Source organism: Phalangium opilio, unplaced genomic scaffold (genome assembly GCF_054372755.1).
Source record: "Phalangium opilio isolate 3A_F unplaced genomic scaffold, DU_Popi_V2 ptg000352l_1, whole genome shotgun sequence".
NCBI classification, from domain to species: Eukaryota; Metazoa; Arthropoda; class Arachnida; order Opiliones; family Phalangiidae; genus Phalangium; species Phalangium opilio.
In genome coordinates this window covers 707,537-721,442 of record NW_028324228.1, presented here as the reverse complement: position 1 = coordinate 721,442, position 13,906 = coordinate 707,537, and the positions used below count along the sequence as shown (strand labels likewise).

At 36.0% G+C, this 13,906-nt stretch overlaps 1 protein-coding gene across 1 annotated transcript; it reads left to right on the top strand.

The window, feature by feature from the left end:
* Positions 1 to 88: 88 nt before the first annotated feature.
* On the top strand, positions 89 to 5,181 carry LOC149602733 (monocarboxylate transporter 12-like). Its single transcript, XM_089860233.1, has 4 exons — positions 89 to 146; positions 263 to 1,023; positions 2,722 to 2,836; positions 5,126 to 5,181. The coding sequence occupies exons 1-4, from the start codon at positions 89 to 91 to the stop codon at positions 5,179 to 5,181; spliced, it is 990 nt and encodes a 329-aa protein (XP_089716359.1).
* The last annotated feature ends 8,725 nt before the right edge of the window (positions 5,182 to 13,906 follow it).

The following is a 13,906-nucleotide window of genomic DNA, read 5'->3' as shown; positions in this document are numbered from 1 at the left end:
AAACTAAAAACAGGGTCGAGGAAAACTCCTTTATTAGTTGAAGTAAACTTACGAGAAAACTGATTTAATTTAAATACACGAAAACCGTATGCAAGGTGCCAATCGACATAACAATAGACGGTGTCTAAATCATGTGGTTCACTCAGGTACGACCTAGAAAGTGTTTAACCCTCGTACTATATATAGTTTTTATCTGCTTTTCGTAAAATGTTGAATTAAAAAAATGTAATTTTTCATTAACACCTATTAAAATTTCATGCAGGTTTCGCGCTAGGAATTTCATCACCAGCAATGTTCCAAATTGTCGTTGAATATTTTAAAGAATACCGTACCACGGCACTTTTCATTTCACAGGCCGGAGCTGCGATTTCCGGGTTTATACTACCGCCCGTTATTAAGATTTTAATTGAAGAATATGGTTTACGTGGCGCGTTTTTACTAATAGGTTGCTTATTTGCCCAAATACTGGTTATCGCTCTTCTTCTCAGACCGAGAAACGTTACGCAATTTCCCGCAAAGTATTTTATGAACTCAGAAATGCAGCGTCTAGATCCGAAATCGCACAAAAAGAACTCGACCATTGAAAACAATGAAACTAAGCAGAATAATTGTTTAGAAATTATCTTTCCAGAGATCGTAGTTAATATGATCTCCCAACCAGCGTTCTGGCTCTTGGGAGCATCATCCGTATTTATTTTCATTTCGTTTGTGACTAACCAAACATTATTCGTGGCTCACGTTGCTGTCCAAGGATACGACAACGGAGCTGTGATGCTGTCAGTTTCAAACGCTGGTGATTTTGCGGGGATTTTCTTGTTGAGTTACTTGTCGGATAAGCGTGTATTCTCTCCGAGAAACCTTTATTCATTGTGCATGATCATTTACGGATTGACTTTGATCGTCATTGGTTTTAGTAGCAATGAGTATCTGCTCTTCGCATGCACCTTCTTGTTTGGCATTTCGTTTTGTGGGTTTTTCCCGTTAAGAACTGTACTTTTAGCTACGTATTTTGGAGTGGAAAGCGTTAGTTTTGCTATAGGAATATATAACATTTTCACTGGTGTGGCGTCGTTAACAATACCAACGATAATAGGTTTGTAATTGTTAACTAAGCGTGAATTCGCCTTATAACCGACCAAATCTACCTAAGAAGGGTTTTCCTGTAGGCATCTCTGAAATAGAACCATTCTAATTACTTAAGAAATGTAAATTATTTTTTTCATTCTTTACGCCCCAAAAAACCGTAGAGTGCAAATAGGTGATTTCGCAAAGTCACATGCAACTGTTTCTTGAGACGTCACTTAAAGTCCTACTACTGTAAAAATTAGTTTTAATCGGCCGTATTTCTAGAGGGTGATGGTTATGTGTCTTCTCCTACAATACGCTATTCTGCTTTCCATTCTGCTAGTTACAAAATAAATATTAATATTATCAAAAGCGGGTTATGCTTCACACATAAAGTACGTAAGTCCCACTTTTCCATAGCTTTGGCCATGGATTTCATGACATTCCCGAAGTAAAAACTAAGCAGACGAAAAAAAAAGCTTTTAACCAATCATAAGCCCCTAACCGTAGATAACCGCCTTAATGACAGACCAATCGGCGACGGCTATTACTATTTTCTTGCATGGGACCTCGACTCGACCTCGCCGTCGACATAACCGGAAAGCTCGGAAGGCAAAATACCGTAATCGTTCGTTAGTCGTTACGTTATACTCAACGTTTTAAAGCTCAAGTTTCGAAAATTTTCGAGCCATTTAATAAGTCTTCAACTAAATATTATAAGATTTTTTAAATTTCAACAGAAAAATAGCTCTGCGAATAATAGTAGACTAGAAAACTACACTAAGCCTTGGCTAGGTAACAGCGGTATTCTGATTCCCGAGCCGCCGGCGGCTGAGCTCGCCGTAACCGCGAGAACAGAAAACGTTACTTGTAAAAAAACAGATTTACGGCGTCTTAAATAGTCCAAGCAAAAGCTACCCAGATTGATAAGATCTTTGTTCCTTACTCCCAAATAATCTTTGGTATTGTGAATAGTTTTATCTAAAGAATATTTTAGACACCCTACTCAGTCTTTATAGTAGTTCCCTAATTTACGTACCTGGTAAATTGGTTCTAAAGGCGGAAGGATAGCAAGGATCCGAATTTTGTTCCTCCGCGTAAGGGGAGGTTCTTTCCGAGGAGCTTAGAGAATATCGTGTAGCTCTCCCAGGCACCTGTTACATACTTCATGTGTAAAGCCTAATCGGCTTCTGATATTATTACTCGTAAAATTATTATTATTAGTTGCTAAATCCATATTCACTAACCCAACTGTAACATTTGAAAAAGCAGACAGCTTAATCCTTTGACCCTAGTTTTGAAAATATCGATTTTTCACCCTGAATGATGTTTTTCCTGTAATAAACTTATGACATAGAAGCAGTCTGGGAAGTAAGAATATATTTTTAACTAGTCCTTGGGACCAGTGTCTGAAATAAACTGGTTTCCGGACTGGTCCCCGCCTTTCTTCTCTTTTAGATTCGCAATTAATAAACTGGTCCCGAGGACCAGTAACTCGCATTTCTTGAATGTAAAAACTAGTCCAAGCAATTAATAAACTGCTTTTGGACCAAAGGAAGTGTGCTATTTCCCAGACTGCATAGAAGTGCCGTGGCAGAAACGCTAAAACAAGCTGAAGGGTGCTGACGTAGTTTGCGAAATAACCTATTTACACAGTGTCGGGTCATTGAAGCGCTCTGTCAGATGAGTGCTGGTCATTTAGGCACCAGGTCATTTAGTTACCGGTATATTTTGGTGCCAGTACATTTTTGCTCTGGAACGTTAGACGTCGGTACATTTTGACGCTCAGATGTTTTAAAACTACGGGGCATTTAGGCGCCATGACTGTTCTAGTGCTGAGATATTTGCTTATTGGAACAAATCATACTTAATATTGCACTTCTGACGAAAACATTACGATGAAGCAAGACAATTATACTACACAGAAGTCCAATAACGTAGAATTTAGAGTTAGGACTACCCCGTTTGGAGCAGAGTTCGAAAAAAACCCAGCCCAGCCCACCGGGTTTTATTTGGTTTTAGGGTTTATTTTGCTAGCAGTTTCGCTCAATGTAAAAATTATCATTCAAAAGTCACTGCTTAAAAAATGAAAAAAAAAAAAAATTAAATGCTTCATAAAAAATAATAAATATTTTTAAATAATACTTTTGATGTTTAAACACTAAATATCTTAAACTATTTTTAAAATGAAATTATACTAGCATTCAAATTCATAAAAATTGATCTTAGTGATGGGTTTTATTATTGGGTTTTTACGTTAGGTAAAACCAGAAGTAATATAAGAAACCTCCCCTTACTTTGACGAGGTATATACGCCTAACCCTAAAGCTAGATTTAAAACGGTGATCTGGATATTTTATTCTTGGATTCATAATTTTCATCTTCTTGGCTTCACAAAAAAAATTTATTTTCTTCTGCATTTGTGTTTATTTATTAGCAAAATTTGCAATCCTCTAGGCCTATACTTCAGACCGCTTAAAAGGCTACACGAGTTTGAAGCTCTTTTTCCTCTTTCCCTATCCAACGGCCATATCAAAGGACTAAGATCTACCATGCGCAATAGTGTCTGAATATGGTTTTTGGTGGATCGATTGTGTCTCGCATGATTTAACATTACCTCTAAAGCGTCTTGTATATTTCGCTCCCTCAGGAAGGTTTTTAATTACTTCTGGTAAAACCTAATAAAACCGTGGGTTTTTGGGCTGGGTTTTTAATTTCAACCCTGCTTTGGAATTGTACTCTGGAATTTTTTTAAATCCGCAGAAAGATTACTAATTTGGTTCGGTTAGGTTTTCTTATTTGAGGTAAGGTTAGGTCATAGCAGAGAGAGTTATTGAAAAATAAATTTATAAGTTTCATGCTTATAATTTTTGTTATCTTTTATCATAAGTAATCAGACAAGGATTTGTTATTAAATGTAATACTGCATTAAGAACATTTAGAACAGCAGGAATTGTCATAATAGCCTTTTATTTTTATGTAATAAAAAACAATTTAACTGAAAAATCGGAATTCGCAAAACTACCAACTGTAGGTTTTTCAAAAAATGCATTAGTATATTCCAAAATGCGTGCTAGAGTAAAGCACATGAAATGAATTGGCGCCCAAATGACCAGCGTCCAAATGTCGCTGACCTATTTTTATATCTAAATTTATAAGGCGAACAAGCACGAATTCTCACATGATTCAAAATGTCTTATGGCTCACACTTTTAATCCCCAGACTTCACAGTTGCGGACCACCAGAGTTTCTGCAATGTTTACTACCTATTGGGATCATCGGTTATTCTTGGAATTGTGTTGTGGTGCTTCGAAAGATTGAAAACCAAAGCAGATTTATTAAATAGTGACATTTAAGTAGATATACATTTAACTCAAAATAAAAATAAGAAATTCCAACATTTGTAAGAGATAGAGCAGGTGAGGCTGATTTCTTGAGCCAATAAACATGCAAAGGTTCAGATGCGAACCACTTTATTCACACATCGTTAAAACACGTTCTTCAATAATTATTAGACGTATTGAAATAACATTGTTCACATTATTAGAGCTAATCAGATGAAGTGCTGTGATGGAGACGGATTTTTTTATTTCCGCATACAACAAAAACATTGGACTTAATTTAAAAATTAGGCTTACATTATTAATTTCGGGTAATGGAGGGGCAAGTGTGTTGAAGTTCAACTTAGGAACCCTTACAAATTATTTATTTCTCACGTATTCAAATAATATTGTTCACATTAATAAAGCTGATCAGCTAAAGTGTAGTGAAGGAGCTGGGTTCTTCACTTTCGCATACAACAAGATGGCCATGGAAAGATTATGCGGACTCTAGTGGCTAGTATTAGTATTACTATATAATTTTGTTTCATTTTCCATGTTTATCAAATAAAGTTCAGTTAAATCAATGTATTAAGATTTTGTTTTTTAGTCTAATTTCAAATTTCTCTCTTAGGAAATTTGAGCGTTTCTAAAAAGATAACGTATTTAAGTTAGCTTCATATTTATTCAATCATGGTCGAATTTGGGGCCATTATATTACTATTCCATTTTGTCTATAGACACATTGATCGATATCGATAAAAACCTGAGAATGTTACTAGATTTTGTAGAGTGAAGTCGCACGAATTTTTGCTCCGCTAGCATTCGGGTTAACCGATAAATCCGCGATAACGTTACTTAAAAGTACATCTCTTTTTTTTACTATCGGACTCCCGCTAAGCCGGAGTTTTGATAATGGGAAAAGCGAAAACACAGGTAGCAAGCGTGAATTGCCTTATCTGCCAGAAAAGAATAGCTGCGAAACAAAACGCTATTCCTTGCAAAACATGTAAAATAAAAACGCATAACCAATGCCTAAAGATTACGATAGAAGATGCGAAATTACTATACAATGGGAAAACCAGCAAATACGAATGCAAAGAATGCAAGAAATTGAAACTCGCTGCCACTACAGCTCAAACGGATGAATCAACCGACGACGACGGCGAATCAGAATATGAGGACAAAGATAAGCCTGACAAACTCAATACCAGCCGAGGTAATAACTGGTCCACTATGGAAGATTATATCGAAAATTTAAATGAATACTTTAGAATGGGGAGCTTAACCCGGGATAAGGACAGTGCCATAGACCAATTATTCTCCTCACTATCGGAAATATTAACATTTACTAACGTGTTACAAAATGAAATAACTAGTCTACGCCAGGAAGTGACCCTGTTAAAAAACCAAAGTACCCATAAGAATGACTTAAGAATCCAAAATCAGCCGTTCGACCTAAATAGGCCAATGAATATTAATCCATTGAACATTGGGGGCAGCTGGCTTAACCGCCCTAAAGAACTACCATTAGCTAACCCAAAAAACAATTCATTTCCAAAAAACTCTCAAAACACCAATGGCAAACCCACGGCCCGACCCAAAGTAGCTCCCTTGGCAGGAGCTAAAAAACTCGAAACAATTGTAGCGATTGCCAAACCACCTAAACAACCCAGAGAAAAAGCACTCTTTATCTCACGCTTACCGCCGAATCTCACCGCGGATGAGTTGAAACAATACATAGAGACCGACTCTGAACTTAAGACTACACAATGCACACGATTAAGAACTAAAGCCACAAGTTACTCATCCTTTCACGTAACCTCGACTGATAAGAATGAATTTACCTCCTTAAATAATCCACATAATTTCCCGCTTGATTGCGTTGTGATGGAATTTAAGGGTTACCTGAGCGAGTATCGCAAATACATACAGCCTTCAATTGAGCCAGCCGCTAGCGGCGAGGGTGTAGAGCCGATTGGAGATGAAGTCTAATACCACTCCTTTAACCATATACTATCAAAACGCAAGAAGTCTGCGTAACAAATCGGACGAATTATTTACAAATCTATTACTAAATGACTATCCTATTATATGTATAACGGAGACATGGCTCAAAAACTCGGATTTTAATGAGGATTATTTCCCCCCCAAGTACAATGTCTACCGGAATGATAGAAATGATGGACGCCGTGCAGGCGGTGTCCTCATAGCCCTAAACAATAACCTAAATATAACACGTAGGCCAGACTTAGAAAAACACTTCGAAGCCGTTTGGTTGGAGCTAAAACTGAGTACTACTGAAAAACTTATATTGGGCACAATTTACATACCTCCAGACACCTCATTAGAATCCTACGATCTCCTAAAAACACAGCTTAATAACACGCTCCCATCCTATAATGGAGACATTATCCTTTTGGGAGACTTCAACCTACCCGGCATAACCTGGGAAACATGGGATGTGAGTAATTGCAACTACTATGTCAAACTGAAAAGCGAAAATATATTCCAAATTTGTCAACAATCCGCCCTGACACAAATAAGTATGATAAGAAACCACCAAAACAAGCAACTTGACCTTTGCTTCACCAATACACATACATGCAAAGTCATAACTCCCGGTGAAGACCTAGTACCCAGAGACCGATTCCATCCACCCATTGCATTAAGCTATCACAAGCAACCCTCCATAGCTAGAACCAGCGATGCCAAGTATAATTATCAGAAGGCCAACTTCCTCGGAATCTATTGCTATCTCAGGGACCAGGACTGGAGTATGATATTAGACTCTAAAGACGTAAACAACTGTGTAAACTGTCTCACAAATGAGATTAACAAAGCACTACATCAATTCATCCCAAAAAAAGTAAAAACAAACAAGCGGAACTATATGTCATATCCACACTGGGCATCGGATGAACTTATCAAATCAATCAAAAGAAAAAAGTACTTTCATAAAAAGTACAAAACTCTATTAAACCCAAAGGATCAGGAAACATACAAAAAACTGCGCGCACAAATAAAGAAACTAATAAACAGGGACAAGTTAAACTATTCCAATCACATAGGGACGTCAGTAAATAAGAATCCGAAACTATTTTGGTCTTACGTAAACATGAGAACCAAGGCAAAAAAGCAGCATATAGTACTTACAAAAGATGGCACACTCGTAACAGACAATAATCAAATTGCAAGCGAGTTTGCGAACACTTTCGCAAAAATCGCCGACGACAACGCAGACCCAAATATCCTCCTCACCAATCACAACAATATGACAGACTCATTTTCCAAATTAACAATCTCAAGAGCAGACACTATATCAGCAATAAAGAAACTAAAGATGCGCCTCTCCACTGGAAAAGACGAGATCCCCAACATAATAGTAAAGGGTTGCCAGGACATCATTGAACCACTCTTAACACATATATTCAATCTCTCGGTTGAAAAAGGTATTTTTCCGGACACTTGGAAGGTGGCCATAGTTTCACCGATTTTTAAAAAGGGTTTCAGCGGTGATTCTAAAAACTACAGACCAATCTCACTGCTAAGCTCCCTCAGCATGATTTTCGAAACCATCATGTATAAATATATATACTCATGGTTCAGCAACAATTTACCGGAATCACAACATGGCTTCGTACAAGGCAGATCAGTTGAAACTAATCACGTATCATTCATGGAAGAGGCGAAACCGATTGTACTACAAAGAGGGCAAATGGATGTAATATATGTAGACCTCTCAAAAGCATTTGATCGTGTCTCACATCCCCTACTCTTGAAAAAACTACGGGCATACGGACTCGATGGAAGTCTATTAAAATGGGTCACCAACTATCTAACAGGAAGACACAATATCATAAAATGCAATGAAACCTTAACAAACGTAACTTATCAAGTTAACTGTGGCATTCCGCAAGGCTCATCCCTCGGTCCACTGCTTTTCAATATATACATTGCAGACTTACCCGCAACGATAAAACATTCAACTATCCTCCAATTCGCTGATGATCACAAACTAATAAAAAGAATTAATAATCTAGACGACTGCGAAGAATTGCAAAATGATTTAAACCACTTATCCGTTTGGTGCAAAAAGAACAATCTACCAATTAATGAAGAAAAAACAGTCATAGTCACGTACACCAGGAAAATAAATAAGATCAACTTTAACTACACACTAAACAACAAATCGTTAAAGCAAGAAAAACTAATAAAGGACTTAGGGATATACTTTGACTCTAAACTGTATTTTAAAGATCACCGACAATACGTAATTGCGAAATGCCGTCGTACCCTTGGATGTATACTCAAAGTAGCCAAACCATTGAACTCCCCCAAAGTATTCATAAGACTCTATATGACCCTAGTAAAACCATGTCTGCTCTATGGCGCAGTCACATACAATGACAACATAAAATCCAATATAAACTCACTCGAGAGAATACAAAGAAAGTTCATCGAATACTATCACACTCTTTATATTAGAGATGCATCGTATAACTACGAATCATTAATAAAATCCCTAAATATGGATACGATATCAGCCGCATTACAAAAACTGGACATCATATTCCTCCAAAAACTAATTAACTATAAAATTCACTCAAGTTCACTTTTGCGGACAATAAGCTTCAACACTTCAACTCGACTGACACGTAAAAGACACCTCTTCTACGAAAGACAAGAAAATCTATCTCCTCTCGCTAGAATGATTAAGACTTTTAACCGCCATAGTGCTTGCACAAACATAGACTTGTTTAAAACCCAAAAATTAAAACAATTATGTTTCCACTAGTTTTTAGACTTAACTGCATTTTACCTCAAAGTGTATATTCTAATTTAATTAATTTAACCCCATCACTTTTAACGCAATGTGCGCTGACTTGTTGGTATCTTGTATACTGTTTCAACGCACAATAAACATCATTATTATTATTATTATTATTATTATTATTATTAATAATCGGTTTGAATAATATAGGGATTAATCGGATGGGTATATGGGGCTCAGAGAGGTATACTCCTATTGGATAGAATCCCGTTGGACCGAATTCAGATTTGTACAAATGTAGCCAAATTTAAAACAATTTATAGCCCAAAGAGCGATTTTCTGCTGAATGGGAATATTTATATGGAAGAGATTTCGACTGAATGGGATGGGTTTACACATATAAAATCATAGCGTTTTCCAGAAGTTGCCGAGCTCCAGTAGCGCAATGAATAGAGTGAGTTGGATGATCGAAGAAGTTATGCAGCATCGAGCGCCGTCAGTATTTGGGAGGGAGATCTCTTAAAGGTAAGGTTGGGCTAGAGTTAGGTTAGTACAATTTCATAAGAAAAACTAAAATGTTACGCCTTTCCAAAGTATTGAAGTTTATCTTCATTGACTATCCAAATTAATATGCCTTTTCCAAAGGTTAGGTTAGTAATATTTTATAAAAAAACTAAAATGTTACGCCTTTTCCAAAACATTGATGTTTATCTCCAATGACTATCCAAATTAATATGCCTTTTCCAAAGATTAAGTTAGGTTAGTAATATTTTATAAAAAAAAAAAACTAAAATGTTACGCCTTTTCCAAAAGTTTATCTTCATTGACTTTCCAAATTAATATGCCTTTTCCAAAGATTAGGTTAGGTTACTAATATTTCATAAGAAAAACTAAAATGTTACGCCTTTTCCAAAATATTGATGTTTATCTCCAATGACTATCCCAATTAATATGCCTTTTCCAAAGATTAGGTTAGGTTACTAATACTTTATACAAAAACTAAAATGTTACGCCTTTTCAAAATATTGAAGTTTATCTTCATTGACTTTCCAAATTAATAAGCCTTTTCCAAAGATTAGGTTAGGTTAGTAATATTTTTTAAAAAAGAACTAAAATGTTACGCCTTTTCCAAAATATTGAAGTTTATCTTCATTGACCATCCAAATTAATATGCCTTTTCCAAAGGTTAGGTTAGAAATATTTTATAAAAAAATCAAAAATGTTACGCCTTTTCCAAAATATTGATGTTTATCATCATTGACTTTCCAAATTAATTTGAATTTCCAAATTAATATGCCTTTTCCAAAAAATTACATTTTATATTCACTTCCGATATAACGTTTTTCTTTTTGAATACTATTGTTCATTATTTTTGTACTAATATATACTAATTACAAATGAAACCATTAGCTCTGATAATACGAATAAATACTAACTTAAAAAAACAACAATTTGAAAAAAAAAACCAGAAACTAAAGGAAAATTCATGATTGGAAATCCGCCCAAATTGCGGTATTCGGTCCATGGGGATTCGGTCGAACAAGACATTCGATCCAATGGGATTCGACCCAATGGTACACAATCATTGGATGTTATGTTAGGTACTGAATAAAATATGACTACTCAACAAATTATTAAACATTTTGACTCAGGTATTGTTTTGAACAATATTATCTTATTTTTACTTATCCAATCTGCGTAAACTTTCATCTAGGTGCATGAATTTAGGTCCTACGTTTGGGACCCGTATTCAATATTTAGGCCTTAAGAAAGGACGCCTTTACGGTATGTTCTCTTTCAACCGAATTCCGAATGAACTGAAATTCCATTAGACCGAATATCCCGAAATTTCATTAGACCGAATATCCCGAAATTCCATTAGACCGTATATTCCGCAATGATTTTTAGATGTCTAGCCGAGGGGTCGGACGTTCGGCATTTTAGTGTACGGGATTTTGAGATTTCAAGATTTTGACCAAGATTTTGAGATTTTGACCAAGATTTTGAGATTTTCCCCAGATTTTGAGATTCTGACTGAGATTTTAGAAATCTTGAAATCTTCTCCAAGATTTTAAGATTTCGGGATTTTCAGATTTTGAACGAGATTTCCAGATTTTGAAGGAGATTTCAGGATTTTGTTCAGGATTTTCAGATTTTGAAGGAGATTTCGGGATTTGGAACAAGATTTTCAGATTTTAAAGGAGATTTTCAGATTTCGAGGAGATTTTCGGATTTTTTCGGATTTTTGATGAAATTTTGGGTATTTGCAGGGCATATCAAGATTTACTATAGACCAATACGAATATTACATGAAGAGAAACAAACTTCCAGGGCACGCCTCTATAGTGGATAATTTCAATCATGTCAGGAGACACTGCTAGAGGCATGACCGAGTTGGCTACCCTCTCAGATGCAGTGAGCTTGGGCTGCCTCTAGTGTTGTCTTGTGGCGACAGGCAAATTATCCAGTATGTAGGCGTGCCCCTGGAAGTTTGTTTCACTGTAGGTAATCGTATTGGTCTATTAACTTCCGGTGTTCATAGGATATTTTGAAATATAGGTTTAGGTTTTAGACTATAAATTAGTTTTAATTTACCGTAATGAATACCGGAGAAAAATCGACAAAAATAGTCTAATTTGTAATACAGTACTCTTATATAGCGCAGGCGCAAAAAATCGGAAGGCAGAGTTTTACCCTCGTGTCTTTCCCTCTTAAATAGATGCAAAACGTGTATTGTAAGCATGGGAATTTTCAGATTTTGATATTTTAGGGTGAGACTTCGGGATTTTACGTTAAGATTTCGGGATTTCTAGATTTTAATGTGAGATTTCGGGATTTTAGGTGAAGATTTCGGGATTTTCAGATTTTAAGGTAGGGATTTCGGGATTTTCAGATTTTGAGGTAGGGATTTTGGGATTTTCGGATTTTGACGTGAGATTTTGGGATTTTCAGATTTTGACGTGAGATTTCGGGATTTTGAGATTTTCGAGAGAGATTTTCATAGATTTCAAACGAACTGTACGGGATTTTGACAAACGTCCGACCCCTCGTGTCTAGCCCGATGACTATATTCCCAATGGACAGAAATCCCAATCGTCCGAATATGCCCTTAAAAAATACATCAATATAACTTGAAACACTAAAGCCGTCAGCCATTCGGTGGGGTAGTGGATTAGATTAGGTTTGGTTAGGTTTGGTTAGGTTGGGTTAGGTTAGGTTTGGTGTGGTTTGGTTTGGTTAGGTTGGGTTAGGTTTGGTTTGGTGAGGTTTGGTTAGGTTTGGTTAGGTTAGGTTCGGTTTGGTTAAGTTTGGTTTGGTTTGGTTAGCTTAGGTTAGGTTTGGTTTTGTTAGGTTTGGTTAGGTTTGGTTAGGTTAGGTTTGGTTTGGTTTGGTTTGGTTAGGTTAGGTTAGGTTTGGCTTGGTTTGTTTAGGTTAGGTTAGGTTAGGTTTGGTTTGGTTAGGTTTGGTTAGGTTAGGTTAGGTTAGGTTTGGTTAAGTTTGGTTAGGTTAGGTTAGGTTAGGTTTGGTTTGGTTAGGTTTGGTTAGGTTAGGTTAGGTTAGGTTTGGTTTGGTTTGGTTAAGATAGGTTAGACAATTTCTAACAATGAAAATTATTTACTGAATTTCATTGAAGAATGTTATTGGTGAACATACATATTACTTGCTGCAATATCAAGAAGTTTAATAAGAAAATCAATAGAAAAATAGGAATGAAAGGAAAATTCATGATTGGAAAACCGCCCAAATTGCGGTATTCGGTCTAATGGGATTCGGTCGAACAAGACATTCGATCCAATGGGATTCGACCCAATGGTAGACAATCTTCAAAATTGAACGAAAGAGTGTGGTCCCAGTGTGTTGTGTAGAGGCTTTGCATATTTTTTTTGTTTAGTTTTTTTAGAGTGTGGATCACTTTCTCTTATAATTACGTTTGCTGAAAGGTTAACTCAAGAACTATCTACACTCACGGTTCGGGCTCCAAGAAAAAAAATGATGCTCTGAAACATGTTTCTTTCACAATTCTTAAAAAACATGGAAGTTGATTTTACGTGGCGCAAGTTATATCCTTCAACTTCGATGTATTAAGGCTCTTTCAGACGATCCAACTTTTTGACTCAGCTTGATGGGTGAACTCGAGTTGAATCAAGTAGTTGGATCGTGTGAATAGACGCTGGATGAGTTGAGTCACCAAAAGAGAGACTGAACTTTTTCATTAAATTTCTTAAGCCAATCAAAATGAATTACAAGAAAAGCCTTTTTCGCGAGTTATTTCATAAGTGCCAAGGTGGGTGGCGCTTAAAAAGTTCCATTTGGCGGTAAAAGTTTAGTCGTGTCAAAGGTTGGGCAAGTTGATACAACTTTTTGACCCATCGAGCTGAGTCATAAGTTGGATCGTCTGAATGAGCCTCAAGAGTAAATTACTAGAGCGAAAGTCAAATACACTTTATGGAATAACGTTGGTATATTTACTATTTATAAAAGGAAATTTCTCAATCTAAAATACGTAACTATAAAAATTGAGATTTGTGATTTTCTCTCTGAAAAACCAACAACTTTTGTCATCATCTTTTGAAGTTTTTTTATCAATCAGTTTATATTTAGGGGGATAAAATGGCCAGATAATAATTTTAAATTTACTTAAGAGTGATAAAACCATCAAATCATTAACGAAAGTTAATTTAATAAAAATGGCGTTATGGTTATATAAATTTTCAAAGTTTCATAAGTTAAAGTGCTTTTTATCAAA